Genomic DNA, 27,584 nt, shown 5'->3' on the forward strand with positions numbered 1-27,584 from the left:
ATTAATGTAGCATCCAATACAATCTGAAAACTGAATAAAATAATTTCTTAGGCCTGATCCTAGATGCAATATATTGTAGTTTACTTAAACACAATCTGAAAACAGAATAAAATAATTTCTGAGACCTAATCCTAGATGCAATATGTTGTAGTTTACTCAAACACAATCTGAAAACTGAATAAAATAATTTCTTAGGCCTGATCCTAGATGCAATATGTTGTAGAGAACTGGTTGAATAAATATTAGAATTAATGTATTGTCAATTTGATTTTGATTTCAATTTCGGAAGTATGTGACGTTTATCAATTTGTTTAAGGATGTTTAAACTTAAAAATCGAAATAACTTCCTGAAAATTTTGACATTCCACCGAGAAACAAAATTTAAATAAAGGATTTTGAATATTTCAGTTTTTCAACAGATTCTAAGAAGATTTATTGTAACTGTAATTACCAATTGAAAAGTTATAGATATAACATGAAATGGAATTTAAAGCGTATTTAACGTGTTTCAATCATTAAATCTAAATCCAACATGATTAATAACCCTGCCTTAAAAATTGGAGTTTAAGGCAAATGTCAGCTCCATTACGTGGAACCTTTTCAGCAGAATACAGTGTTGCCAACCGTGAATCAGGCCCAAACGACGACCTTAAAACTTAAAATGATAAATTAAGCTAAATTAGATTTCGACTCCAAAGTGTAAACGAACTCCTCCTCTGTTGGTACTGGATAAACCCCTGTTCAACAGTTTATATATGAGTCATGTTTTATAGTATATCTTAAGACCCATAATACTGTGGAATATGAAAAAGTATTTAGGCAAATTTATGTGTACTAGGCTTTTGGGCACTTCGCGCCCATCTTAAATTTCAACTTTTGTGGCTTTATCTGTAAGCATGCTATCTTTGAACAGTATAAAATAAAAACAAAAAAAGTTTTGCGGATTTCATAATATTTTTTCACACATTTTCAAAATTTTACAAAAATATTCTTCTGATTGAAAGAATAATTTATTCTGTTCCCTGGGTTTGCGCATTTTATAATACTTTGATTCTACAAAATGGCTGAATCAAGGGGGGAGGAGGGAATTGCTTTGCAAGCACAACACAGAATTTTAATGACAAGTCATGAAATGGATTTAGAACACTGCACTGCAAAAACGGGGTTTTTCATATGTAAAGTCTTAACTTGAGTTTTCTTCCTGTTCCACAGTTTTATGGGTCCCACTGTATAGTTGAAGAAGGTACCGAGAATCTGAATTATCTGTTAATAATTGCGTGGACAGTTTAAACCAAGATCCGTGGTTTCAATTAATTTAATTTCAGATAAAATGATTGTGGGAAATATTATTTTGAATTATTATAATGTTGTATAAACCAAAATAATGAAACCAAACATGATTAAATTGATAATATTCCCCTTGAAAGACTCCATGTAGAGGTTGAATGCATTCAAATCTAAATTTAACAGGCCACTTCAGTTCCCAGTCCCAATTGTGCCGCTCCACGTGATTTGAAAGGCCGCCATTTTGAAATAATTGGCGGGAAAAAGCCAGGGTTGTACAGTGTACAGAACAGTTTATTAATTTGCATCAATTGGACTTCTCGAATACGGTGTGTTATACTAATAGTAGAATTGTAGGACATAATAAGTTTAAAAATCCGAAAATAAATATAATTCTGAAAATATATATAACTCTGTAGAATTGACTTGATTTCCCAAGCACTGCATGAGGAGTGGGGTGAGGAGCCACAGACCCTGTAGGGGGTCTAACTTCCACCCTTGGCCCCCCTATGCGACCCGACTCATAATATACCAATTACAAATCCATATTCTATATGTTCTCTCCTCATGAATATTTTTGATGAATTTGGACCGAAAATGTTAGTTTTTGAGTGTTCTGTATATATTTGAAGTAGATTTTTCAAGTGGCGTAGTCCCACACATTCGTAGTTGACAGGACGGCTCTCCAGGATGGGGTGTTTGAAAAAATATATATATATGGATACAGATATATATAGGAGATTTAGTTATTTTTCTTTGTTTTAATGGCATTCGACATGATAATGATTATGAAACATTTTAAATCCAAAGTTTAAAGTTTTAATTTACACCCTGTGTACTGTGTAGTGAATATTTTATTTGCATGAAGTAGAAATGTGAAAATAAGGATAAAAATATTTTTTATAAAAATATATTTTTAGATTTATGTTAAACAAAGTATAAGAATGTTTGTTTTTACTTTAGCTAAATTTGTATTATTTTTCTTGTTCCCTATTTTCAAGTGTTTATCTACCATTTCTTTAATTAATAATGTTTACGTCTAAAAATAAATATTGAAGGGGAATATGCTGAGGACCTGTTTTTTAAATTATTAATTATTTATAGTAATACATAATTACATGAAGCACTCATCGTGGTAAGGTTAAGATCTAAAACCTTTTACCTTTTTTGTAAAGCTAAGTGTTCTCGTTCCTAATATTTTGTAATTAAAAATTGAAAGTTGGTTTTTAAAAGACGTGTAAGTGGCTTTTCATATCTATAAAGTGCCATAAACCACTAACAATTTTAATACCAATCCATTTCCAGAGTTTGGTCATTCCGAAGTTTGCATTTCAGAAGTTTTCATTTCAGAAGTTTGTATTTCAGGAGTTTGCATTTCAGAAGTTTGTATTTCAGGAGTTTGCATTTCAGAAGTTTGTATTTCAGGAGTTTTCATTTCAGAAGTTTATATTTCAGGAGTTTGCATTTCAGAAGTTTGTATTTCAGGAGTTTTCATTTCAGAAGTTTGTATTTCAGGAGTTTGCATTTCAGAAGTTTGTATTTCAGAAGTTTTCATTTCAGAAGCTTGTATTTCAGGAGTTTGCATTTCAGAAGTTTGTTTTTTTGGTAGCTTGTATTTCATGAGTTTGTATTTCAGAAGTTGTTTTTCAGGAGATTGTATTTCAGGAGCTTATATTTCTTGAGTTTGTATTTCAGGAGTTTGTATTTTAGGAGTTTGTATTTCAGGAGCTTGTATTTCAGGAGATTGTATTTCAGGAGTGTGTATTCAGGAGCTTGTATTTCAGGAATTTGTATTTCAGGAGTTTGTATTAAAGGAGTTTTTATTTCAGGAGTTTGTAATTCAGGAGATTCAGAAGTTTTTCATGTTACAAACGTTATGAATCAAACCATCTAATTCTTGAATATATTCAAGGTATAATACTGAATTTAAATTTTCTTGAAAAGGAATAATAGAAATACTCTCTATCCCACTTAAAGTAAAAGAATTTCAAGTTTACGAATTTGAAGATATATTATTGAGGATAGTTCTCTCTCTAGGCTCTAGTAGATTGGGTTGAACAGAGTACAAAGGGTGCTGTCCTAAACAGTTATACTTCAGGATCCATCCACAAATATACTTTAGGGTGGATCCATCCACAAACATACGTTGGATCCATCCTCAAATATAATTTGGATTGGATCCATCCTCAAATATACTTTAGGTTGGATCCATCCTCAAATATACTTTAGATTTGATCCATCCACAAACATACGTTGGATCCATCCACAAACATACGTTGGATCCATCCTCGAATATACTTTGGATTGGATCCATCCACAAATATACTTTATATTGGATCCGTCCTAAAATATACTTTAGGTTGGATTCATCCACAAACATACGTTGGATCCATCCTCAAATATACTTTGGATTAGATCCATCCTCAAATATACTTTAGGTTGGATCCATCCTCAAATATACTTTAGATTGGACCCATCCACAAACATACGTTGGATCCATCCACAAACATACGTTGGATCCATCCTCAAATATACTTTAGATTGGATCCATCCTCAAATATACTTTAGGTTGGATCCATCCTCAAATATACTTTAGATTTGATCCATCCTCAAATATACTTTAGATTGGATCCATCCTCAAATATACTTTAGATTGGATCCATCCTCAAATATACTTTAGATTGGATTCATCCACAAATATACAGAGCGTCCCATATCTTATTAGATTATCTTCAAGTTTTAACGCCAAAATAAAACAATAATACTCGAAAAAACCTAGTATTTTCCGCAACATAATTCTTATATAAGCCTTTTTCAATTTTTCAAAATGATTCATTCTTCTTAAATATTCTGATTAGTCCCGAAAATCGTAATTTAGACCGATTTACGATCTAAGATGATGTGGGACACCCTGTACTTTAGATTGGATCCATCCACAAATATACTTTATTTTGGATCTGTCTACAATTATATATGTCAATTATATCGTGAAACTTTGAAATTATCAAAATATTGAGAAAATATTTGGTACTTTCTTGTCCTGTCTTTTCCTGAAACTTGCTTCATTTCTCTCTCCTTTTCCGTCGTTCTTCTATATATATATATATTTAATATTACCCCCCGCCCTACCCAACCCTCCCTATCTCTCTTCCCCTTTCCCTAGATATTGTTTACTCTTTTCAACATTTTTCTATATTCCTCCTCATGCCATTTTTTCTAAACTGCTTATCTTAATTTTTTGGTTTTGGTCTCTTCACGAAACTTTCATGATTTTCTCCTTTTCGAGTTTTGGAGGGGGAAAAATCATTTTGATTCTTTAGCTTCGAAATTTTTTTAGAACATTAGTATACATATAGAATCTGCGCACTAGAGAAGTGGTTGAACTACGTTTACAATTTAAAGTTCAACTACTTCTCGCTTTCATTAAAGGGACTATAAGCGTAATTTCAAGTGACCCTCCATGCAAAGATGGCAATGCACAATTCTTAAAGGTTCGCTTAAAAGCTTAGTCTGGCCAAGAATGAATTAAATATCATTGTTTTTGTTTCTTTAAACTGCTCATTTATATTTGCGGGTTCTCTGCGAAAGTGACTTGCGCATTTTTTGCTTATGATAAGCAGCGGAGAAACTCATAGAAATAAACGCTTTTCAGTCAGAAAAGGATACGGTATCTGCAGCCACATTTTTTATTGGATTAAGGTCTCAAGGGTATCGTTGTAAATCGGACATTGCCATCTTTGCATGGGGGGGGGGTCACTTGGAATTAAGCGTACAGTCCCTTTAAATCTGGTTCAATAGCATAAATCATAATAAAACTTTTAGAGATAAATCTTTGTAAATTTGAATAATAATAATATTCCAGGTGGAGGATAAGGATTAAAGATATAGGGTTAATATTCTTTAATAAAAACATATGTTCTTTCATAACTATACAGATTAAACCTAATCACTATAGATTAAAATATATACATCTATCTTATACTTGTTTATACTTATATACTTGTAATTTCAAGTATAAGTATATACATCTATCTTATACTTGTATCTACTTATACTTGTAATTGCAAGTATTTTTTTTAAAGGGGGATATGTCCGATTCACGACAGAGAGAATCAATCGTTTTTTCTAGCTTGCAAAATGTATCATTTTAAAAATTTCCTCCAATTGTCAAATGGTGTCTCATTTGAATTTACGTACACAGTCCCTTTAAATATTAATGTGAAAAGAATTGTATTTTAACTTGATATTTCGTTCTTCCTAATGTCATTTCAACAATTGTCATTTTGTACCATTTTATTGCATAATCCGTGCCGGTACAACATGTACAATATACAGTACAGTCTGAACTATCTAGTGTAGAGTCGACCCAGCACGGTTTATGCAACAAATATATATAATTTAATCCTTGTTCTCATTTTTTCGCTTCTCCTTTCTTTTTAATTTTGGTTCACTTGGTTCACTTGGTTCACTTGGTTCACTTGGTTCACTTGGTTCACTTGGTTAACTTGGTTAACTTGGTTAACTTGGTTAACTTGGTTCACTTGGTTCACTTGGTTCACTTGGTTCACTTGGTTCACTTGGTTCACTTGGTTCACTTGGTTCACTTGGTTCACTTGGTTCACTTGGTTCACTTGATTCACTAGATTGATCGATTATTTGCTGAGTTTTCAGATTAATATTGTTTAAAAAGAACAGTTTATTCCCTTCTTTAACAACCCCTCAAATATCCCTCCCTCTTTCCTTATCCACACCTTAAACATTCCCCCCACCCTCTGTACCATTCCCCCACCCTACTTACCATTCCCCCCTCCTCACCATTCCCCCTCCCCTTCTTCCTTTTCCTTATATAGTTAGCATCAAACACATACCAGAGATTATCCTGTTAGCTCCACATAGACGTTAATTTATATTGAAATAGAAATAGATAGAGAAATAGATAGATAGATAGATAGATAGATAGATAGATAGATAGATAGAAATAGTAAGAAAAGAGGCAAAAACTTAAAAGTTAGTTGTATACCATAAATCGTACAAATATTAAAATGTTCATTGTTAATTGTTTAATTGTTCATAGGTTGGAACTTTTTTTGTAGAACACTTTGAACATTTTATATTCATCCAATATGTTTGAACAATTTCAAATTTGAGGACATATTCTTGCTTCATTAATCACAGAGATAACTTCGAATATTATTAATCAAGCTAGAGGAGCTACGAGGTCAAAGGTCGTACCAGTAATGTCGCATAAATCTGACCTTCTTCAGTAAACAGTTTAAAGTGTTTGTTGTTAATACCTCAACCGACTCATTTTGAGACCTAGACAGCTAGTAGACATTTACATTTACAACTGTTACACACTTTTTATTCTACAGGGTGTCCCAATAAACATGAAAGAGACGACTTAAAAGTCGTCTTTGATTTCTGATATTTGATGTATTTAATGCAAGGCAAAGAAAGTAAAAAAAACGAGGCTGTACGTCTGACGAGCTGTCCATAAAGTGGTATTGTATTGTATTGTATTGTATTGTATTGTATTGTATTGTATTGTATTGTATTGTATTGTATTGTATTGTATTGTATTGTATTGTATTGTATTGTATTGTATTGTATTGTATTGTATTTTATTGTATTGTACTGTATTATATTGTATTGTATTGTATTGTATTGTATTTTAAAAGTTGACGAAGATATTAGATATTAAGACAATTTTGATTCATTAAATAAATTGATATTTGTAAAATTTTGTCATATCTCCGTTAATTTTGAAAATACAAACATGGTAGACCACATTTTGAAAATCTCATGACCAGGCGTTTCCCAAGTTAAGCTGGAATACTGTTCATGAAAAAATGCCGCATAGATCGAAGACGATCTTAAAGTCGTCACTGAATGCTCATGTTTATTGGACACCCTGCAGCTTCGTTTAGCAGGAGTAATTGCTAAAATCCAGATAAATATGTGTGAAATTAAGAGCGTGGGCATTAAGTTCTACTGCATGAGTAATTTTGCAGGCCGGGTTTGACCACCAGGGGATTTCGGAGAGTCTAGAACTGGATTAATCTGTAGATAGAGACCAATGCTTGATCCTGAGGTTCACAGCACAAAAGTTTCGAATTCAGGTCATTTGAAATATTTCGTCCAATCACAATCCAGAACGGAAATAATTCACCAATCACAGCTTGGATCCTGGGTTGGCGCCAAATTTTCGTAATAATTTTTTTTTTAAAATATTGTTTTATATTTATATCTTGTATGGGTAATTTATGCACAAAATTATTCTTGCAGAAATGATGTTTCAAATTGACATTTCTCCTTTTTCTAGACTGCGCGCTCTCGTTCTGCTGACTAAGAGAGGTTTGGTGAGTTTTATAGAATATTTCTTTTTTCATCCTTCTCTCATTCTTATCCTCATTTTGATAAGCATCTCTATCCTCATTCTTATCCTCATCCTCATTTTCATCCTAATCCACATTCTCATCATCGTCCTCATCCTCATCCTTATCCTCATTCACCTCTTATTATTCTTGTCTTCCTCTCATCCTCATCCTCCTGTCATCCTAATTTTCCTCATCCCCATTCTTCTCTCATTCTTATCATTCTCTCATCCCAATTCTCCTCTCATCTTAATCCTCATCCTCCTCATATTTTCATCCTTCTCTCATCCTTATCATCCTCATCCTCCTTTCATCCTCATCCTCCATCCCATCCACTTCTCCTCTTATCCTCATCCTCCTCTCATCCTCTTCTCCTCTCATCCTCTGCCTCATCCTCTTCTCCTCTCATTCTCACCTCTTCTCCTCTCATACTTCTCATCCTCATTTAAGTCGTTCATCGTTCACAGACCGTGAACAGACTGATCTAAAATGAGAACGATTGTTAACGATTTAAAATCGTTTCTCTTTCCTTCGGTGCGATTTGAAACGACGGATTTATTTCTCTGAACAATCAAATTTGTTTGGCCATTGTTCGATATTTTTTTAATTTTCTCAGATCTTTATTGTACATCACATTTTTGTTAATAAATTAAGGAATTCAATACAATACTTGCCTTCATTTTAAAACAGAATATGAGGGAAGAGTTGAAAAAAGAGGAAGAGGGGGGGGGGCTGAATACGTTGAATAGCAAAGCCTGGAAGGCCCCTCTCTTTCTCATTAAACAATAAAAACAGGAGAGTCAAAGTAATAAAAGGCCAGTTTTGCTAATGACCTCCGATCTCAAATTTACTTCGTGATCCATGTAGATGACCACAATTAGAGGCTGCATACAAAATTTCAGCCTTCTATCTCAATTTTTAGGACCAAACGCAGCCTGTACAAAATGTGTTACAAAGTATCGAATTGGCCCCCCACCCCCTCCCCTTTCCGAAAGATAACTTGAAACGATAGTTGTTTTTTTTTTCTGTAAAACTAACAACTTCTAAAAGCGACGGTTTGTTAGGGTTGACAAATTTAGAGCCAAACACAAAACGTAATTCTTCTTAAGAAATAAAAAATTTCCAATCCTTACGTGAAAGTCGATTGCCGCATCTTCGATCATGTTCAAAACCAACCTTTTTAAAGATTGCAAACCAGTAAATGTTTCATTTATTAGATATCAAACAGACATATATTGCAGTTAAATTATAATTTAAACATAACGTATTTATATGTATACCAACTATAGATACAGGAAAAGAGAGATATAAAATTTGATTTAATAATTCACATTGTTTCAAAAACAGATGTGCCTCGATCAGACTATTCAACTCATTCAACCTTCTTATTCTTCCTGCTCCACCTTATCATCTAAAATACAAGAAATATTTTAGCTCAGAAGTCAGAATAGATCCAAATGTTATTCTTAAACCATGAATCTATCATTTAAAGTTTAGCTTAGGATAATTTCATTTGTGTTACAATAACGCTCATTTACAAGTTAAAATACAGGGTGTCCCAAAAAGCATGGGAATTCAGTGACGAATTCGATATCGTCTTTGTTATGAATTAGCATTGTAATACCTAATTTCAAAACCCATAATATTATTATGTCTGCTAGAGTTTATTTAATGAAAAGAGTAAAAGACTGTAAAGATGTGTCTATAATGTCTCCGCAAGATGAACAGTGAAGACGGACAAGTTTACTCTGTTTGTATACTGTAATTTTCTTGTTTTACTGAGTACAACCGTATGCAGTCAAAACATAAACAAACAAAATGTAAACATAGCAGACGAAACTCTTACAGATTACAGCTTTCTCAGTAGGTATCACTATACTAAATCAAAGAATTATTTGAAAAGACGATATCGAATTCGTCACAGAATTCCCATGTTTTTTGGGACACCCTGTACATACTATAATGGTAACAAAGTATCAGTTATATCAATTACATCAAAATAATCATAAACATTGGTACAAAGTGTACTGTTTATTTACTGCAGTACATCATGCACTAATTGATCTCAGGAACTATATGATTTCAGGAACTGACAAGAATTTTATTAGATACATTAAGTTGCCTGTATAATGATTGGCCCTGAACTAAATATAGAATACTTGGAAAACAGAAAACTCTAGATTTTTTGTCGTCTTTGTTATTTCTTTGACAATTCTTCTGCGTTTTGTTAGTGTTATAGCTTGTATCTGCTTGTAACAAGCAAAAATATTTTTAGCATGGGTTATACATTAAAAACCTTAAGTAGGTTGACTTTTAAGAAAAAACTCTAGACAAAACTGGGCTCCCAGTTGGTTAGTTTCATATGTAAAAAACAAAAATACGACAACAATTCCACTGTTTTCTGTAACAATTGAAAAACCTTGAATTAAAGGAAGAGAGTAAATGTCGTCTTCTGGTTCATCTTCCTCCTCCTCGGGATAATCTTTCCTCTCACCATCCTTCGTGAAGTACATCGGAAACTGGGACCTATTTAATATCTAACGATGCATGTATAACAGTACAGTGTACAATAAAGAGTTTTATATCTTAAATATTTTTGTAAAAACTGCTTAAAAGCTTAAAAAAATAAAGATATTTAGCCATGTCTGTGCATGTTATCTATTAACCAAACCAAATGTGATGTTTTGATTTACTAATTTTAAAAAAATCCAACAAAATGAAGTTTTAATATCAGAAATATAAGGATTCCCTGCAACTGAAAACTTCTTAGTACCTTTGCCTCATCAAGAAATAAGCAATAAAAAGAATACTTTTAAGGCTCAGACTAATATCTCGATGGCTCAGACCTTGGGATCGTCAAATTTAAAGAGTTTCAGGTCCTCTTTACTGTATTATTCTTTGTGGTAAACCCTGTAATATTAGATATAAACCTACTTGTCATATCCTTCGTTTATACTGGATCCATCAAACCAACGTTTCCCCTGGTTTATAAACTGAAGGTTTATACTGATCATATCTCCAGTAAACGCTCCTTGATCCGTCCAACTAGAATAGTTTAAGTTAAACAAAACTTACTATATATATATTACAATTACTGCTTTTGTAGTAAGCACTAAGCATACTTAATCAAACATTGTGTTTAAAGACAATATCTGAGTAGTCACTTGATTACTATGTTATCTATATATATATTATCTTTCTGTCTATTTGTATCCAATAAACGTCAAAAGGGCTGAACCGATCGGGCCGAGTGGGACTTCGTATGTTCTCAGGTTTATGAATGATCAAAACTTCAAAAATTAGCCTCCAAAAAAATTCGAGTTCCATTAAATCTTAAAAATTCACGTTTTTTGTTTTGTTTCACAATGTATACAAAGAGAAAATCTTCACAATTGAAATGTTAATTGACACCATGTAATGACCGCGGGAGACTTTTCTACATTATGGGTTAACAAAAACAACAACTGATTTATTAATGAAGGCGGTCTTTTGTTTAAATATATTGTTGTATGCTATCAGAGCACAGATATTTTTAGAATAATGTCAGCGTGTAAATAATACACTATTTAAAGTCATAACTTAAGTCTAAAATTCATTTTCCAATTCCAGAGTTCTCTGGTTCTCACTGCAGTATTTAAATTATGTATTATTAGAATAATACTGCAGTGTAAAAGTTTAAAAGTTTGTTTATGGAATGTATGTATACTAAACGTGTATCATACAACTGAATGCTCTAATTACATCCATAACAGATCTACAGAATCTCAAACGGAATTCATGGGTTTAATTCGTCCAATAAAAGTTTTATCGAGCGTGACAGGACTCGAACCTGCAATTTTCGGCTCCGGAAATCGGAAATCGGCCACACGCCCCTATTCATTTAAAGGAAATTTACTTTTTTAAGATAAGCATTATTGCGACCAACTTTGAAATAATCAAGGGTTATGACCTGCTAAAGCGTATAAAGACTCAAACTCGAAGCATGGTAAAATATTAGGCCGCGTTTCAACGATATAAAGTGATAACCAGAATATAATGCTCCATTGGAGGTCGTCCTTGTTCAATCTTTTAATCCATAACGTCGCTATGGATTTTGCAATTTTTAACTGATATGTGAACACCCTACTAACTGAAAAACCTATAAATGCGTTGATATTCGTAAATAAACGTATTTTTAGGTTTGGAATACGTAAAAATACGTATTTTCGTAACCATAACCTTGGTAAAAATACGACACGTATTTTATAACCGTAAAAATACGTATATGACAACGTTAGAGTGCGTGTTTAAAAACCTAAAAAATCCAATGAATCATGAATTTATAGGTTTTTTTCCCTGTAAGTAGATAGATTGGAAAAATCCTAACATTTCTTAAATTTTGGAATTTTCAATTTATAGATTTTACATATACTTAAAAATACGTATGTTTAAGGCATATTCAAGGTCTAAAACCAAAATGTTTAGAAGATGACTATGATTTCATATGCACATTGTTCCTTCATATCTATACAACTAATTCCACAAATTTCTTAAATCCATTCATAGATATCAATTATTTTCAAACCAATCCAATCCAATATAATTTTTCATACAGATTCACACCATCATCGTTCCTTTGCATCTATATTGGTTTAATGGTAAAACTATTTTCTTTCCAACAACATCAAATATTTACCAGATTATTTACACTTCGTCTTCATTTCTCACACTTTTATGGGTCCCACTCTATATCGTAGTTATATTAATTTTACCTGACTGCATTATATGTATGCTGGAATAAAGGATCCCTGCAAACATTCTCACAATCCTTCCTGAGTAGAGGTCGTCCTCCAACCTCTATCTGAGGGAGGTAAACTATAACACCTCGACTCAAAGCTTCCTAAACACGATATATACATAGACTCCAACTAGTAAATTAAAATATATTTTTGAATGTCGATTTAATTTCAAGAGAATCTCCGTTAAAAGATACAATACCCTTCAAACCTTCGTCTTAGGAAAAATCACAAAGATATTCTTGTTTTTCTAATTTATAGATAACTTTCACTTGTGATTTCTCTTATAGTGACTAACGGATTTATACATCAGGAATAAGGAATTGAATTAACAGATTTCAACGCTTTAAAAGATCTATGCGTATGTGAACGTGAATGTTTCGCTTTGATTTTAAATTATTATAATCTGTACAGTTGATTTTAACCCTATTCCTGCTGAATTTTTTTTTATATAACTCAAAAAGTATTGGTCTGAGGCTGTTGAAATTTTCTGACTTTTCCTACATACTCAAAGCCCTCCCTTTAGGCCTAAAACCGGGCTTTAATACTAACTCCCTGAGTCCTCAGGCACACTGCCTAAATGACTGCTTTTTCCTGTAACAAACTAAATCTTTGTTTTGACCCACTTCCACTTGTCAGATTTTGAAAAAAATTAGCTTTTTTGAAAGCCTTTGACATAAGGAAACGAATTTCACAAATTTTGCGAAAAATATTGCAAATTTTTTGCAAACATCCTGTTAAAGGAAATTTGCACATTTTTAGTTTTTCTTGATTAAAAATCAGGTTATTTAAAATTTAGCAAAATGTTTTGCATATTTGAAATGGCATGATCAAGGGCTTTCCAAAAATGTATAATTTTTCATTTTTTGAACAAATTTTTTTTGCAAATATTTTTACTTTATAACTGGATTTTGCGATAAAAAATTCTATTTTTGCAAATTTGCAAATTTTTTTGCAGATTCTAAAAGTAGAGCATAAGAGCTTTCCAATGATGTATCACTTGTCATATTTGGACATCAAACATGGGATTTAGAGGGGGGGGGGGTCAAATTGACCCTCCCCCAGCATATCTTGGTTTTCAAGTACCCCAGCAGAGATAGGGTTAAGGTCTTATTCTGAAAGAATAGGGCAGATAACTAATAACTAAATATAGTCTGTTGATTATTATAAATGTCCTTTAATTGTCTTGTTAAGCTATGTAAGAACTAATTTCTAACTTTTTAAAGGGATTGTCGTTGTAGTTTTATGTGACCCTCCATGTAAAGAGTGGATGTCCTATTCACAGCGGTACCCTTTAAACCTATATCATCAACCTGGTTAACAGTTGTATGCTATATGGGGAATCCTTTATCAGTCGAAATTTGAAAGGGCACTGATCGGCCATACCACTCAATATAAAGAGGGTCACATGTCTAGAGTCTAAAGCCTGATGATTTCTAAAAAAATCTTCAAATGATGTCTTACCTTCTTTAGCCTTTTGAAAATTATTCTAGAGTCCCATAAACTTCCCCTAGTTTAATACCTCATATAGTTCACAATAGTTCTTCCTTGCTTGAACTGGAGTTGGTAGTTTGTCTAATTCTATTAACTGCTGGAAGTCAGGATATCTGTTAGGACAGTGGGATAGGTAAGCAAACTAAAATATTAGAATATATATTCACTAAACATCGGACAGCATCTCTTCAATCTACTGTTTTCTTGCTTGCTGGGAAAAGGACCAAACTGTTAAAACAGCGTGAATTGTTTGAGTATGTAAAGTAATTACAAATGTTGGTATGTAAGTAGAGTATGTACTTGTAAAGTATATCATGTATGGTATGTAAGTAGAGTATGTACTTGTAAAGTATAGTATGTACCTGTTGGTATGTAAGTAGAGTTTGTACTTGTAAAGTATAGTATGTACCTGCTGGTATGAGTAGAGTATGTACTCCTGAGTAGGCGGATAATCTGTCTCATCTACAAAATCTCTGGCTAGATGATGATATCTAGAAAATATTTTTTAAAGATTTTCATCTTTTTTGTTTACTTATTTAATGAATACAATTATACTTGGCTTGCATGATGAATTAAATCATAATCTTAGTCTGTTAAGTCCCCTATATGGGCATTGGCCATTATAAAACTGTGTGCTCTACCCTGGTTTGACTCCAGGGCTAACTGGGGGATTCAAATCTTACGCTATGATTTAAGGGGGAACCAAAGCAAATTGTTTATACATGGTTTTCTACAGAGAATTCGACTAAAGATGTTTGTTGTTAAACCTGTATATATAATGCAAATAAAAAGTATATTTACCTAATAACTCTTCTGAGTTTAATATTTGCTGTGGTGGACAGGTTGTGTGAGTAGAAGAAATTAACCTCTATTTCCTGCTGGGGTATACTGGAGTAACACTGGTTCTGATCAGAATACTTCTCCAGGCATTCAGACATAGTACTCTTCCTCTCTCCTAATCTTCTCTTTTCATTCCTTCCATCCACATCATCCTCTCCCTCTTCATGTTTAGTAGGTTCTTCTTTCAACCCTGTCATCAGGTCAAACACTGTCATCTTTTTCACTATTTTGAAGCGTAGTGGAAAATACGTCACATTTGGTTTGTTTTTGGCGAGGTTTTGAGCTTTCTTTGCAAGCTTTACCAACTTAGCTCTATCTTCATTTCTTACACAGAAAAGTCCAATGACGTGGTAGTTCTTGGATTGTCGTTCCCTGCAGAAGGAAGCCTCAAGTTCTCCAAATAGAAATCCATCCTGGACCCAGTCCTTGTAGGTCTCAATAGAGCATGGAGAAACAAAACTGAGATTCTCTGGTGGATCAGTTACTGCTCCGACAGCATTGTAAAACTCATTTCTGATAATCACAGAGATTCTTTCAAATGTTTTCTGGGCTCTCAACCAAGGAGACATACATGTGTTGATGAGCATTTTGATTTTCTTGTTCTCATTTTGGTTCTCACTTTCACCACGTAGACCAAGTGTTTTCTTCACACAAGTGTATGCTTTACCATGTGAGCTGGGCTCCCACGTTGTTGAATTCATGATAACCTGGATACCCCGGTCCACCATGCTAGGCTTCTCAATTGAATGGCTGCATCTTTTGTAGAAGGAATCTATAAACTGAATTTGCTTATTGGGATCATCATTCAACTTCCAAGATTCACTGGCATTGTCCCAAACTCTGAAGTTGGCAGAAATACAGTTGATAAGTGTATCTGGACCATTTCTAATCAGAAACGTCATTGCCTTCTGGTTTTGCAGTAAAACCTGGTTTTCAGATTTGAGAATTTCCTTCCTGATCATTTTTCTTGTCCACTTGACACCCTGAACAGTCTTGACGAGGGGTACAGCAGGTACAATGGTAAAGGGATCCTCTGGTCTCTCCATGGAGACCCACATTGCGTACATGACAGCAGCAGAGAATGTACATTGTCTCAAGAGTAGTCCATATCCATTATCATGAAGTCCGATGACTCTATGAGAAAGCCAGACAGCAGCACTAGCAGCTCCAGGTTTAGAACCATCTATACCACACAGATTTATCTCTTCGTTATTCTTTGATCCATGGCTGACGTAAGCAGCATTCTGGGCCAGGAATTTCTTGATATTTCCGTTCCTGTAGAGGAGTCCACCTGCCGGGTATGGACAGAAACCAGTTTTATGTGGATCAAGGGTGATAGAGTTGGCATGTCTAATTGCTCTCAGCTGACTCTCAAAATGACGGCTGATTCTGCAGGCTGGAAATGTGGTTGTATCCATGTTTGATGCAGTTGGAGGTTCAAAATCTGGCTTCAGCTACAACAAAATAAAATAGAAAATGCTTAACATAAGGAAGCATGCAAAAATCAAGGGTGACAACAGATAATTATACTTTTGGTTCTAACATTCATGATTGTTTATTTTTTAAGAATCACCTCATTCTCTTGATCGCTTGTGTTCCACATAGTTGAAGCAAAGTATCCACCCCAAGCTCCATCAACATGAATATAGAAGGTTAATCCGTTCTCCATTCTCCCAAACTCATCTCGTATCTTTAATATCTCCACCAAATCATCCACAGCACCTTCTTGTGTAGTTCCAAACACAGCAGTAACCCCTATTACAGGGATTCTCCTCTCACGGCACTCCTAAACATCAGAATAGAATTTTTTACTGAGTAGTGAGTTCTTAATATAAAAATTCTGTAAAATTTTACAGATATCAAACAAAATAGAAATAGTTAAAAAATATCTGGTGATAATTAGATACGTTTTAGTTAATGTATTTGCATAATTGCTGGAGTTAAAATAGTATATTTCAAAGAACTTAAAGAGACCGTTGAAGATCCATTTAAACACTTTAGATCTCTATTTGAGTAACAATGATGAAGATATTGTCGTTAATATATTTTAAAACGTCTTTAAAGTGTTGCAATTTTCATCAGAAAAATTATCAATTTCAATGAATAGAATATCTCATTCAAGATTTCTCAGTGAAGGTTTAAAGTGTACCGTAGTGAATCTATAGATATTATAACAATATAATAAGATATAAATATAAAACAATAATCATCATCTATCTACGTTGCATCAAATTGTATTTCAAGGACTACTAAGCTTAAACATTTAATAAAACTATATCACCTGTAAATTCTCTCTGAGAGTGATTAGATCCATCCTGCAGTCTGCATCTACAATAACCTTAATAAGGTTCTGCCGACCCATTCCCAGGATATTGTTGCCCTAAACATCATTAATCACTTTTATTAAAAAGAAAACGCCACGTCCAGTAAACATATTTGAAAATCAGGACTCAGGAGATAAAACGTATTCGTTTATATAAGATCTACTTGAATATCTTGTGCAATGCAAGAATCCAGTAATGATAACTAAAATTGAGAAACCAAGCACTTGTCTCTCAGATTTAAGATTGTCAGTGGATATCGAGATCAAACTTTAAAACAGCGTACGTTATATCACTTTCAAAGTTTCGACCACAGCATAAAGTTAGAATGTAATTTTACAAACATCAAAAACTTTTGGATACAAATTTTTGCATTTTTTAGCATCTATAAACCTTCCCTGGGATTATATGATGTCCCACACAAAATTTGGGCCCGATTGGTTTAGTCGTTTTACCAAGTGAAAGATCGAATCCACAAATAACTTTGCAATCCATAGAAAATTCCACTTAAAAAAACGGGTTTATATTTCAAAAGTATTTATAAATGTTTTAAAGTACACCACAAAACCCTCCCTCTCACCCTCACTCCTTTATCACATCGACACGAAAAACTAGTAAGCTATTTTACCAAACATTTAACTACATCAAATATTGTTATTCATGTTTAATATATCTGTAATTTATTACAGGTTTGAAATACATCTACTAAATGGTCATTGGAGACTACTGTGTCCGAGTTAGGGAGCTTAATCAACATATCATCAAGTCTGCCAATCAATTAATCAATGGGCAAATTAATCAACCAATCTATTAGTCTATTAAACACCGACTCCTGACTGTTGTTTTACAATAATATATTCTTTACCTTGTCCCACCTATAGTGCCTTGAACCAGGAACATTATATAATATATTCTTTACCTTGTCCCAACTATAGTGCCGTGAACCAGGAACAAACCATCGTCCCATCCTTGGGTTTGGATATTCTTCTCTTATATTTTCAAAGAACTCTAGAACACCCTGGACATGGAGAAATTAACTTTATTTTTTACTAGTTTCAATATTCAACATCAGTTTGTAAATGTTAATTCATTATTATCCCACATTCACTCCCAGCTAGTAGTCTAATAACAGCTAAACGGTTAACATGTCTACGTCTAATCTATACTCTATGTTTTCAATTATTATTTGGCAATCTTCGCCGTTTTTGTTTTTGGCTATGGCTTTCTTTTATCAGATTCTGAATCAGGGGAATTCAGACGACCAGGTTTCTAGTCAGTCAGCCTCCACTGTTTACCAAATTTCTTCTGTACAATTACAAATTAATTTTTCAGTATTTCTTTTGTTGTCAGATTTTTTGTTTCATATTTTGGGTTTTATTTAAGAGTAAAGATCTATTCTAATTTGTCCAATTAAGTTTATTTCTTTACAATCCAGATATGCTTACTGCTTAGCCATTGTAAGTTTTACTTGAAAAGTGTGTATCTGAAGATAACTAAATCTGCAACTATGAAAATGTAATGTAGAGACTTCCAGCTAGATTTATGTTACAGTTAATACATGCCTGTTCCTCCATTGTGCATTCTAGAACCAGAGAAAATAGCTCATCATATTCCATTATCGGTTCTAGAAAACAAGAAATATGATTCAAATATTAAATATAATTGAGCTGAAAACTTTACCATTGTGGATATCGAGATTAATGTTTGATCTTCTCTTTTTATTAATCTTAAAGAACCAGAACTGCAGCCAATTTAATCAGAAGCCCAGAAATTTTAAAAAAACTTTGTGCGCACTCAATGAGAGAACTTTCATAGGTTGGTCGGAATCCAGCAGGGATATCCAAAAGATAATATAAAAAAGAAAATCAAAAGTGTCCACAGCGAATAAAGAAATTTAGCAATCGGGATGAATACAGAAAAAACTTTTGTGTCGAGGATTTGGGGATCAAGCATTGATCTTCATCTCAGATGTGAACCCTAGAATTAATAAATAATTCCTTGTCGATATCAAGCGTTCCAGATTAAAGATATGATGAACAAAAGGCAAATATGTTAGAAAACGTTCTTTTATCTTTTGTCTGTACAATACACATATGTAGATAGTGATACCAAACTTAAAAATTATTTTTATGAAATACCTTTGGTTTTGATAAGAATATGAGATTTGAAAATGAAACATCCACTATTGTATTGATAGATATTGTTTACCTGGAATATTTATTGTTTGAAGGAGGTTATCAAACAAATCAATAGCTTCATCAATAGGTATATTTAGTAGCTCCCAGGGGGTACCGTCCTGTATATTGTTAGAAAGTATAATTTATTATTATAGAAAATGAAGAAAAATCTCATTATTCAAATAACATGCTTGTTGTCAAAAAAATTAAGTTGTCTATTTCAGCAAACTTTTACCTTTAGGAGCTTCTTCTTCCCATCAAGTTTTCTAAAAATTGAAAATAGATAAATAAGTCTTAAAGTACTGTAGACGCAATTTTTAATTGACTCGTAAATAATTGAGTGGCATGTCTGATTTACAACAGTAATCTTTAAAATTCTTTGTCAGATCAAGAATAAATGGCCGGAATATCCAGGATTTTTCCTTTAACAAATTGATTAATTTCTATTGTGGGTCCTCAATATCACTTATGGATTTCTTGCTACGGATATAATGGAGTAAAGTTGTGAGAATTGATATTTTGTATATTGAGACCTGAACGTAAAAGAATCCCTGACTGCGCTGAGATGTGTTGTGTTGAAATTAATCTTCATCATTTTCTGGATTGCTAAACCATTATACTTCAAACATCTAGATATCAGTGATAGTAATAATTTAGCTATTTATAACACTGTTTTTTTGGTTCGCAGTGTTATAAAGTTTTTGGACAAAAATTTTCTCTTTATCGAGATGGTTCGAGCCTTTTTAGATTTAATTTTGTCCCGAGCTTAAGCCAGAGACAAAATATAATCTAAAAATGCGAGAAACTTCGAGATAAAGAGAAATTTTAAGTCCAAAAACTATATAGCACGTCGTGCCAAAATAATAGTGTTATAGGTAATTTAATGAAACGTGTACTTGTCTTATTTCAAGGGCTTTTTCTAGATCAAATAAGCTTTGAAACAAAGCAGAAGTCGTAATATAAAATTTGATTTCAATTTTATTTTCATTTCAATTAAAAACAAATATTTTGGAAATATTCTAAATTTTTGGGAGAAAATCCGGAACCAATCAAAACTTTATAGCACACGTGCATTATGTCACTACATTACAGCTAATTTATAGCACGATAATTACTTTATAGCACATTCATTATGAAATTCACGATGAAGTAAGTAATAATGATAAAGTACACAATAGTTTCATAAAAATAATTATAATTATAATAATAATGATAATAATATTTAATCTGTAAATATTGTGATAGAATTTAAATTAATTTCGTCTTTAATGTATACATAGTATTTCAGACTGAAACATACGGTTTTGACTGTTTTGTTTATTTTTAGTTTAAAATAGCAAAATATACGAGATAAAATCTAAATCTCGTCCCAGTTTATTTAAGATATTGATATATTTTTATGAAACAACTACCTGGCTGCCCACATTGCCTCTATATTAGCAACAGTTCCACCATTGGGTAGATGACCCCAAGACTTGGGACTAAACAATTAACATATTATAGAAATTAATAAAACATATAATATTTTCTATAGTCTATGGAATAGGGTTTGTGTACATTTTACTGTGACGTCCTGGAAACTGGTTATATATAGAAACATATAGAAACAATACATAGTAAATAACTTCATGCTCAGGAAAGGTCGGACTTTTTGTTTGATTAAACCCTTGCCTAATGCAGTTATTATGTATATATTATAGAACTATGTCTCCTCTGTCATATCTTTGAGTTTATTTTGATATTTACTTTTTAATTGAATGTTCTCCTAGATTGTATCCAACCATCCTACATAGTTCACTGACAACCTCCCTCTCCAGCTGTAGGGTTACACCACTAGCCATACTAGCTACATTATTCTACAATATAAATACAGATATCATGTAAAAACTGCAAAGAAAGGTGAGTGGGGACCAAGTTTAAATGGTTCATGGATCTGTTCTACATAATATTAATTCTCAGAATTAATATCATTTAAACTAAAAAGAACGGTAAATAATTGCGTATAAAGCAGTTAAAAGTCAAGATGAGATCAAAATGGATAATGTCGACTCAACTTTATTTAAGATATTTAGAATTTATATGTTTTTTAACTGAAAAGAATGCTTGATATTAAAAAAGCTTAAACACTTTAAATAACAAAAAAAAATATGGTTAGCTTTTAGTTAATTGAAATAATTACTAATTTCAAACTCAAATTTTCCAATTTTAATACCTTCGCAAACGATAGGCGACGACCTTAGATATTTCAAACTACAAATTCTACTAAATAAAATTTTTAAAGTTTGAAATATCAAAGATAAAAAAAAATAGAGTTTGAGGTAAGCAATCATACCTGATTATATAGGATAGCCGCAATGTATCCAACATTAGATGCTATTGTTGTATCCCACAACATATGGCCCTAAATAGATTATGAAATTGAATCTGTTATATAATGTGTCAAAAATTTACCTTTTTTTACAAAATCTTTGAAATGTTCATGCAAAGCTAAGCCCAAGAAGAAAACGTTAATAATATGCCAAAACTCGGCACCCCTATTTATTGGTTTTGTAATATATAGATCACAGCTTAAGACGAAAGTTTAAAGAGTTTTCACTTCTTAATTTGAAAAAATATTTTACTATGTATTTATGTATTGTCGAAACATTACCGTGTACAAACCGGCCCTGCTCCTAAGTCAGGTTCCAAACAAAAAGTCAAAAAAAACCATTTTGGCGTGTTTAATACTCAATTTTTAAAGAAAAACACAGGTATGATGAAAACAAAGATTAAAATACCTGACTTCTGAAGTTAAAGAATGGAATAGAATTCTTTAATCGTTCTGAGAGTATATCCAGCTCTGCTTTTATTTTTCTCTCAGCTTTTCTAAACATATTCAAACATTGTTTACTTTACAACATGTAAATAATCACTTTGTAATAAATTCTTTAATCTGTTTTAAAACCCTCATTAAACACGTTATCATATTTTGAAACGCTTCCATAATAAATTATTAAACAAAACTATATAACTGTGTAACTAAGACTTTCCATCAAACTCTGATTTTCTAATCCCACGTACATCCTTTTAACCCCATGTCGGTCGTAGAACTTAGATATTTAAAGCTATGAATTCTAATAGATTAAACAATCTAAGTTTAAAATATCAGATTGCAAAGATATTACGATTAGAAAATATAAGCTGTGGCAAAAACTGAATTCCAAGAAGATTTATCTCTGAAAAGATGTTTAACAACAAAATACCCCCTTCCTACTTCTCCATTCTTTATTAAATAGACAGTTCATTTAAATTTGAATTGTGCGATAAAGATTCACAATTCCAACCCTTTTATAAATCCTGAGCTAAAAACTTTAGAATGGTGGATATCATGATTAATGCTTGATCCTCTCTTTTTCTTAATCTCGAGAATAACTTAATCTTGTACTTGTATCCTGAAAAGTGTATAAAATTCAACCAATCAGAGTCGCGTATCAGAATGCAAGAAATTTAAATTTTTTAGCGCCATTTAAGATTTAAGGACAGTTGTGTTTGGTTTCTTCTATTTGAAATCAATCGCATTTTGGTCTTTATCTTAATAATATTTAAACTCACGGAGTTGTCTTTTAATTAAACGCAAATGCCGGCTAAAGCATTTAAAAGAAAAACGTATGCTTATTATGTCAAATTGGGATTAAAAGTCATAGCTTGGTGGAATAAGGACCGTACCGCGTGACCCCTATACCAAATCATTAGTGGGGATTTTTTCTATGTGAAAAATTACTTCTTCAGTTCTACCCTTCGATAGTTCATGATTGATTAATATGAATTAAATATAGATTATTGACCTGAATGCAGGTTTCCTCATGATATCCTTATCTATATATTCTGGATCTAGAGGAAAGTATTTATATCTCCTAAACTCGGAGTGCTCGTCAAGAGCGTGGTTTACGAGGTTCTTCAGCATATCCAGGTTCTCAGCCTGATATATAAATTAGAAACATATACTGAAACCCATGAGATCAAAACTTTTGTTGTGTAATATATCGCTAAACTACATATCCACGATTATTGAATTAACATAATCCACAGTCAGGACCAACCAACTATATTTTAGCTGGCAACAATCATCAACATTCCCTTTGCAAAAAGGATGCATTTATAATAAAAAGCAAACTATTGATGAAGCACTTTTTATAAGACAATCTAGGTACTATCGAGGATGTACAATGTACATTCAATTGAGGATGTAAATTCAACCTAAAGTCTGACCGCGTAAACCTTCTTGCACCGGCTAGTCCTATTGAGTGTCTGCTTTAATTACTCAATGTCCTGGCGATACAGTACAAACTGGGACCGGAATGGTTGACCCGGCTCGGAAATGTACTACGGCTGCCCGTGTAGCTATATATGATAAGATTTTTTTGTATTTTAGTTTTAATAAAATCTTAATCTTACCTTTGGTCCTAGGAACCAGGCAGCTATTTGAGGAGACAATTCTTTAGGTTCATCCTGCATTATCCTAAATTAAATATTAAATCAATATTGAAATAATTAATATCGCTACAAAATAACAATCATTTTTACATATTTAGACAATACGAATCATTATTATCATTCTCTTTATCAAGATCTGCTTCCATCAGTATCAGAAGGACAGAAGCAGTCTTTAGTTATTTAATTCATTCTTCACTGCTTTATACAAATATCATTTTTTATTTGTAAACGAGTTTTCAAAATTAATAAAGGAACTGTAATTTTCTTAAATCCAAATCTTTGAATCCTTGTAATAGTGTAACTAATTGATATTTTCAACTTTGATCATGCAGATTTCATTGTAGTATAGATATATCAAAGGTATACAACACTGGGCTGCAAAGATATAGTGATAAGAAAATTAGAGTATGATATGAGAAATCATTTTTACTTATTAGCTTTAAGCCAGTGCCAAGGAATGTATACCATATCAAAATTAATATTTATTTAGTTTCAATTCAGAATATCAAATAAGCAACATTTTCTACAAATATATCATTATTATTACTAGTTGAAGGGCCCGGCGTTGCCCGTGAAAAGAAAATGTAAAAAAAAATTGAAAAAAATTTAGATTTTTTAGCCGTTGATTTCTTTATTTACTAGCTTTAGTATTTTTGGGTGGCGTAATAGTAGTACTTTTTANCAAAATTTTTTAGCCCAATCAGTCTAGCCGTTAGGCCGGCTGTAGGCATCATATATATATTTATGTATACGAATGTCTTGTTTTATTTTAAAGATTATTATTATTATTATTTGTTTATACCATATGATGTATGTTCATGAGAAGAAGAATGTTTACTAGAGGATCTGTATAAACTCTTATCTCATTAAACAAAGCTAAAACCAGGATGGAGGCAAGGTTATAATGCAAGGAAAGTTAATTGCAGTAGCGTATACTCTACGAACATATTGAAACCAGTTCTCTCTGGGCGTAAAATTAGTTAACAAGAATACATCCATCAGTGTTATTTAGTATCCTAGGAGGTTAAAAGCATTTATTTTTGATAATTTGGATAATTCACATAATAGTTTCCCATGACCAGAATATTTCATTGATTTTTTATGTGAAAGATGAATCTCATGTCAGCTTTGACATCCGTCTTGTGTTTACATTACCGCCCAGAGACAGTACACTGCAGTAAAAAAGACGCGTACACATCTGAAATAACTTTCTTTGCATTATAACCTTGAATGGAGGCAAATATAGGATTTAGAGAGAGATAAATGATAAGAATCTATTAAACACATGGATACAGAATCAAGCACAAAGAACAACACTTCATAGACGACTGTGCTTCTTTTTAAGCCACCATTGCTTAGCATCAAAATAATTATATTTCATGCACAAGACTGAATTTAAACTTCATGATAATGAACTTTTACGAAAATTCCAGGTCTTCATTGAAGTATTATTAGTTTTATGTACTAAATTGTAACTACCTGACAACACGTTGTTTCGCAATCAGCTGATCAGAATGTTTTCTCAATTTGCCCCAGTTTTCGCGGGCTTTCTGTTCCATTTCAAGTTGTGAAGCTACGTCTGAATCTGATGAGCTAGGTATAGTTTGATGCTGAAGGTAGTTTTCAAGAGCTCCGTCCTGTGTAGAGGTAGACGAATATCTACCCAGGGTGGACAAGCTGGAGTTCTTAACAAACAACATAATACATTTTATTAATATTTTAAGCAAAGGAAAATTGAATTTTTGCCAAATACTTCTGATTTTCTAATCCCTATATCTTTGCAACCCAATGTTGACGAACTTAGATATTTCAAATTATGACTTATGTTATTCAATAGTGTAGGTTTGAAATATCAAATTTTTACACCATCAGGTTGAAAAGATAGAAGAATAAGACAATTTGGGTTTGTGGCAAAAACTTATAAAATCCTTTCATCATCAACAATTGATTTGGACATTATAGGGTCAGATAATATTCTAACAATTATTTTGGTTTAGTTCGCAAACTGAATAGACTAGAGACACAAACTAGACACACAACGACTTCCGACTTGCGGAGAAGCGTACTAGGATAGAGAATAGAAACTAGAAAATACCTGAAAATCAACTAAAATAGAAAATAAATATGATTTTACCGAAACCGTGTCTATATCTGGAGATGAGGTATCCTCAGTACTAGATCCTGATTCACCATCAGAATCATCGCTGATATCTTCACCCTTAAGTACACAATTCATTTATATTTTGGTTTGAACGTTTTAGAGTTAAAAATTGCGATACATGATATATAGATAACCTTTCTCTTCTGTCAGCTCTGGAAAAAGGAGTAAAATTAATTCTTATACTAATACATTACATAGTGTGCCTTATAAAAGAAGATGACGTAACCATATCTGTATTTGGAAAGACCACCCTCGAATTCGAAAATTAGTCATATGAAATTTAGGTTAATTGGAGCATTTTGATATTTCCGGCGTTTTTGCTTCTACACTAATCATGTTATTTTAAAAATAGAATTCTTATTTCCATGTTTTAACCCCTAGTTTTTTAAATTAATCAAAAATCATACCAGTTTTACAAGTTTGTTCATGAAACGGAGAAACTTTTTCCGTTTGTTTCCTGGAGGCATCTTTAATCAAGAAATCTGGAAACATAAAAGTGATCGAGTTAATAAAAATTGTGAAAAATGATAAATATCAGTACATATATAAAATTATCCTGAAAACATTACCTGCTCTGCTTTAAACAAACTGAGTGAAAATTTGCGAATTTTCAGCATTTAATTCCCGCATTTTATCGTTTTGATTTTTTACAAAACGTTGTTATTTAGTTAAGTTACTATCAAAGACAACGTTCATTCCCATTCGCTACTGATATTCTGTCAAGACTTTATATTTTTAAATATTTTTTTTAAAGTTTAAAAATAATGGGTTTAATTTGGCACAGAACAGTTGATGCTTGTCTCATGAATATGAAGGGACCCCATAACTTTGGCTTCACTGCATGAATACGTTTATTTACCGTGAACCCCCGGTTCTCTAAAACCAATCTATGGAATGATCCGTGCAAATTTAATTTGTTAAAATTTCATCGGTTTATGCAAAGTCATGGAAGTAACCAAGAATTTAAGAATGTTTTAACAATTTTTTTTTAAGATTTATGATTCAATCATCACTAAATTATTGTTATCGAAAATTTGTTCTTTCCTCTTTCTCAACTTCATAAAAACTTTTATTTTCTTTCCTATGTATTTCATTTCCCCCTCTACTTTACTTATTTTTCCTTTCTACTCCCTTCCTTTACCCGCCCCCCCCCCTCCATGCTCTTATTCTTTTTAACTACCTCCTCGCTTAAATTATTAATTAATTCATGTTAAATTATTTTTTTTAAATACAGAGAAGTAAACAATAGTTTTAGAAATATTTAGTTTAAGAAAAAAGGAATGTTTTATGAAAAATAGTAACTTGGTTTCAAGTTTATACAACTAGAAGTCTGAGTCATAAAATCATGGGAAAAATGTAAAATGGACGCATTAAGCCTAAGGGACAGCTAATAGTTAAAAACAAGGCAAAAATGAACATATCCAAGGAAGAAACCCCGATTATAGGAAACCGCCCCGTACTTAAATATATCATTATTAGACGTAACCTAGGCAACACTGGGTTCCATAGTAACAGTTTCAAAGTTATGCTTTAAATCAAAACTAGAGGAGGCATGAGGTCACAAAGTCCTACCAGTGATGTCATGTAAATTTTACCTTCACCTTCTGTCTAGTATGCAGTAGAAAGAAACAATAATTATCTTGTTTTTCAGCTTTAATAAAGAGTGGAAAGAAGGTTTTTTCTGG

The 27,584-nt window shown here is 32.4% G+C and overlaps 1 protein-coding gene across 1 annotated transcript; it reads right to left on the reverse strand.

Annotated features, from left to right (window-relative positions):
• Window positions 1–8,850: 8,850 nt before the first annotated feature.
• Window positions 8,851–26,542, reverse strand: LOC111695274 (uncharacterized). Its single transcript, XM_023464533.1, has 24 exons — window positions 26,469–26,542; window positions 26,307–26,381; window positions 25,873–25,956; window positions 25,218–25,423; window positions 23,700–23,763; window positions 23,090–23,223; window positions 22,043–22,130; window positions 21,598–21,666; window positions 21,012–21,121; window positions 20,678–20,746; window positions 19,799–19,894; window positions 19,501–19,531; window positions 19,297–19,384; window positions 18,651–18,712; window positions 18,008–18,106; window positions 17,049–17,147; window positions 16,341–16,553; window positions 14,729–16,221; window positions 14,337–14,418; window positions 13,956–14,069; window positions 12,410–12,537; window positions 10,593–10,703; window positions 10,078–10,184; window positions 8,851–9,069 (listed from the first exon to the last, which is right to left on the reverse strand). The coding sequence occupies exons 2-24, from the start codon at window positions 26,364–26,366 to the stop codon at window positions 9,044–9,046; spliced, it is 3,633 nt and encodes a 1,210-aa protein (XP_023320301.1). The 5' UTR covers window positions 26,367–26,381; window positions 26,469–26,542; the 3' UTR covers window positions 8,851–9,043.
• Window positions 26,543–27,584: the final 1,042 nt, after the last annotated feature.

Source organism: Eurytemora carolleeae, unplaced genomic scaffold (genome assembly GCF_000591075.1).
Source record: "Eurytemora carolleeae unplaced genomic scaffold, Eaff_2.0 scaffold43, whole genome shotgun sequence".
Classification (NCBI taxonomy): domain Eukaryota; kingdom Metazoa; phylum Arthropoda; class Copepoda; order Calanoida; family Temoridae; genus Eurytemora; species Eurytemora carolleeae.

Excerpts from the sequence above, each read along its gene's own strand:
- LOC111695274 (XM_023464533.1), bottom strand. The coding sequence starts at position 26,366 with ATGCCTCCAGGAAACAAACGGAAAAAGTTTCTCCGTTTCATGAACAAA. Across the intron at positions 23,764-25,217 it reads GCGAAACAACGTGTTGTCAG|GATAATGCAGGATGAACCTA; the intron begins GTAGTTACAATT and ends TATTTAATTTAG. Across the intron at positions 19,532-19,798 it reads AGGGATTCTTTTACGTTCAG|AAAACTTGATGGGAAGAAGA; the intron begins GTCTCAATATAC and ends TTCAATTTTTAG.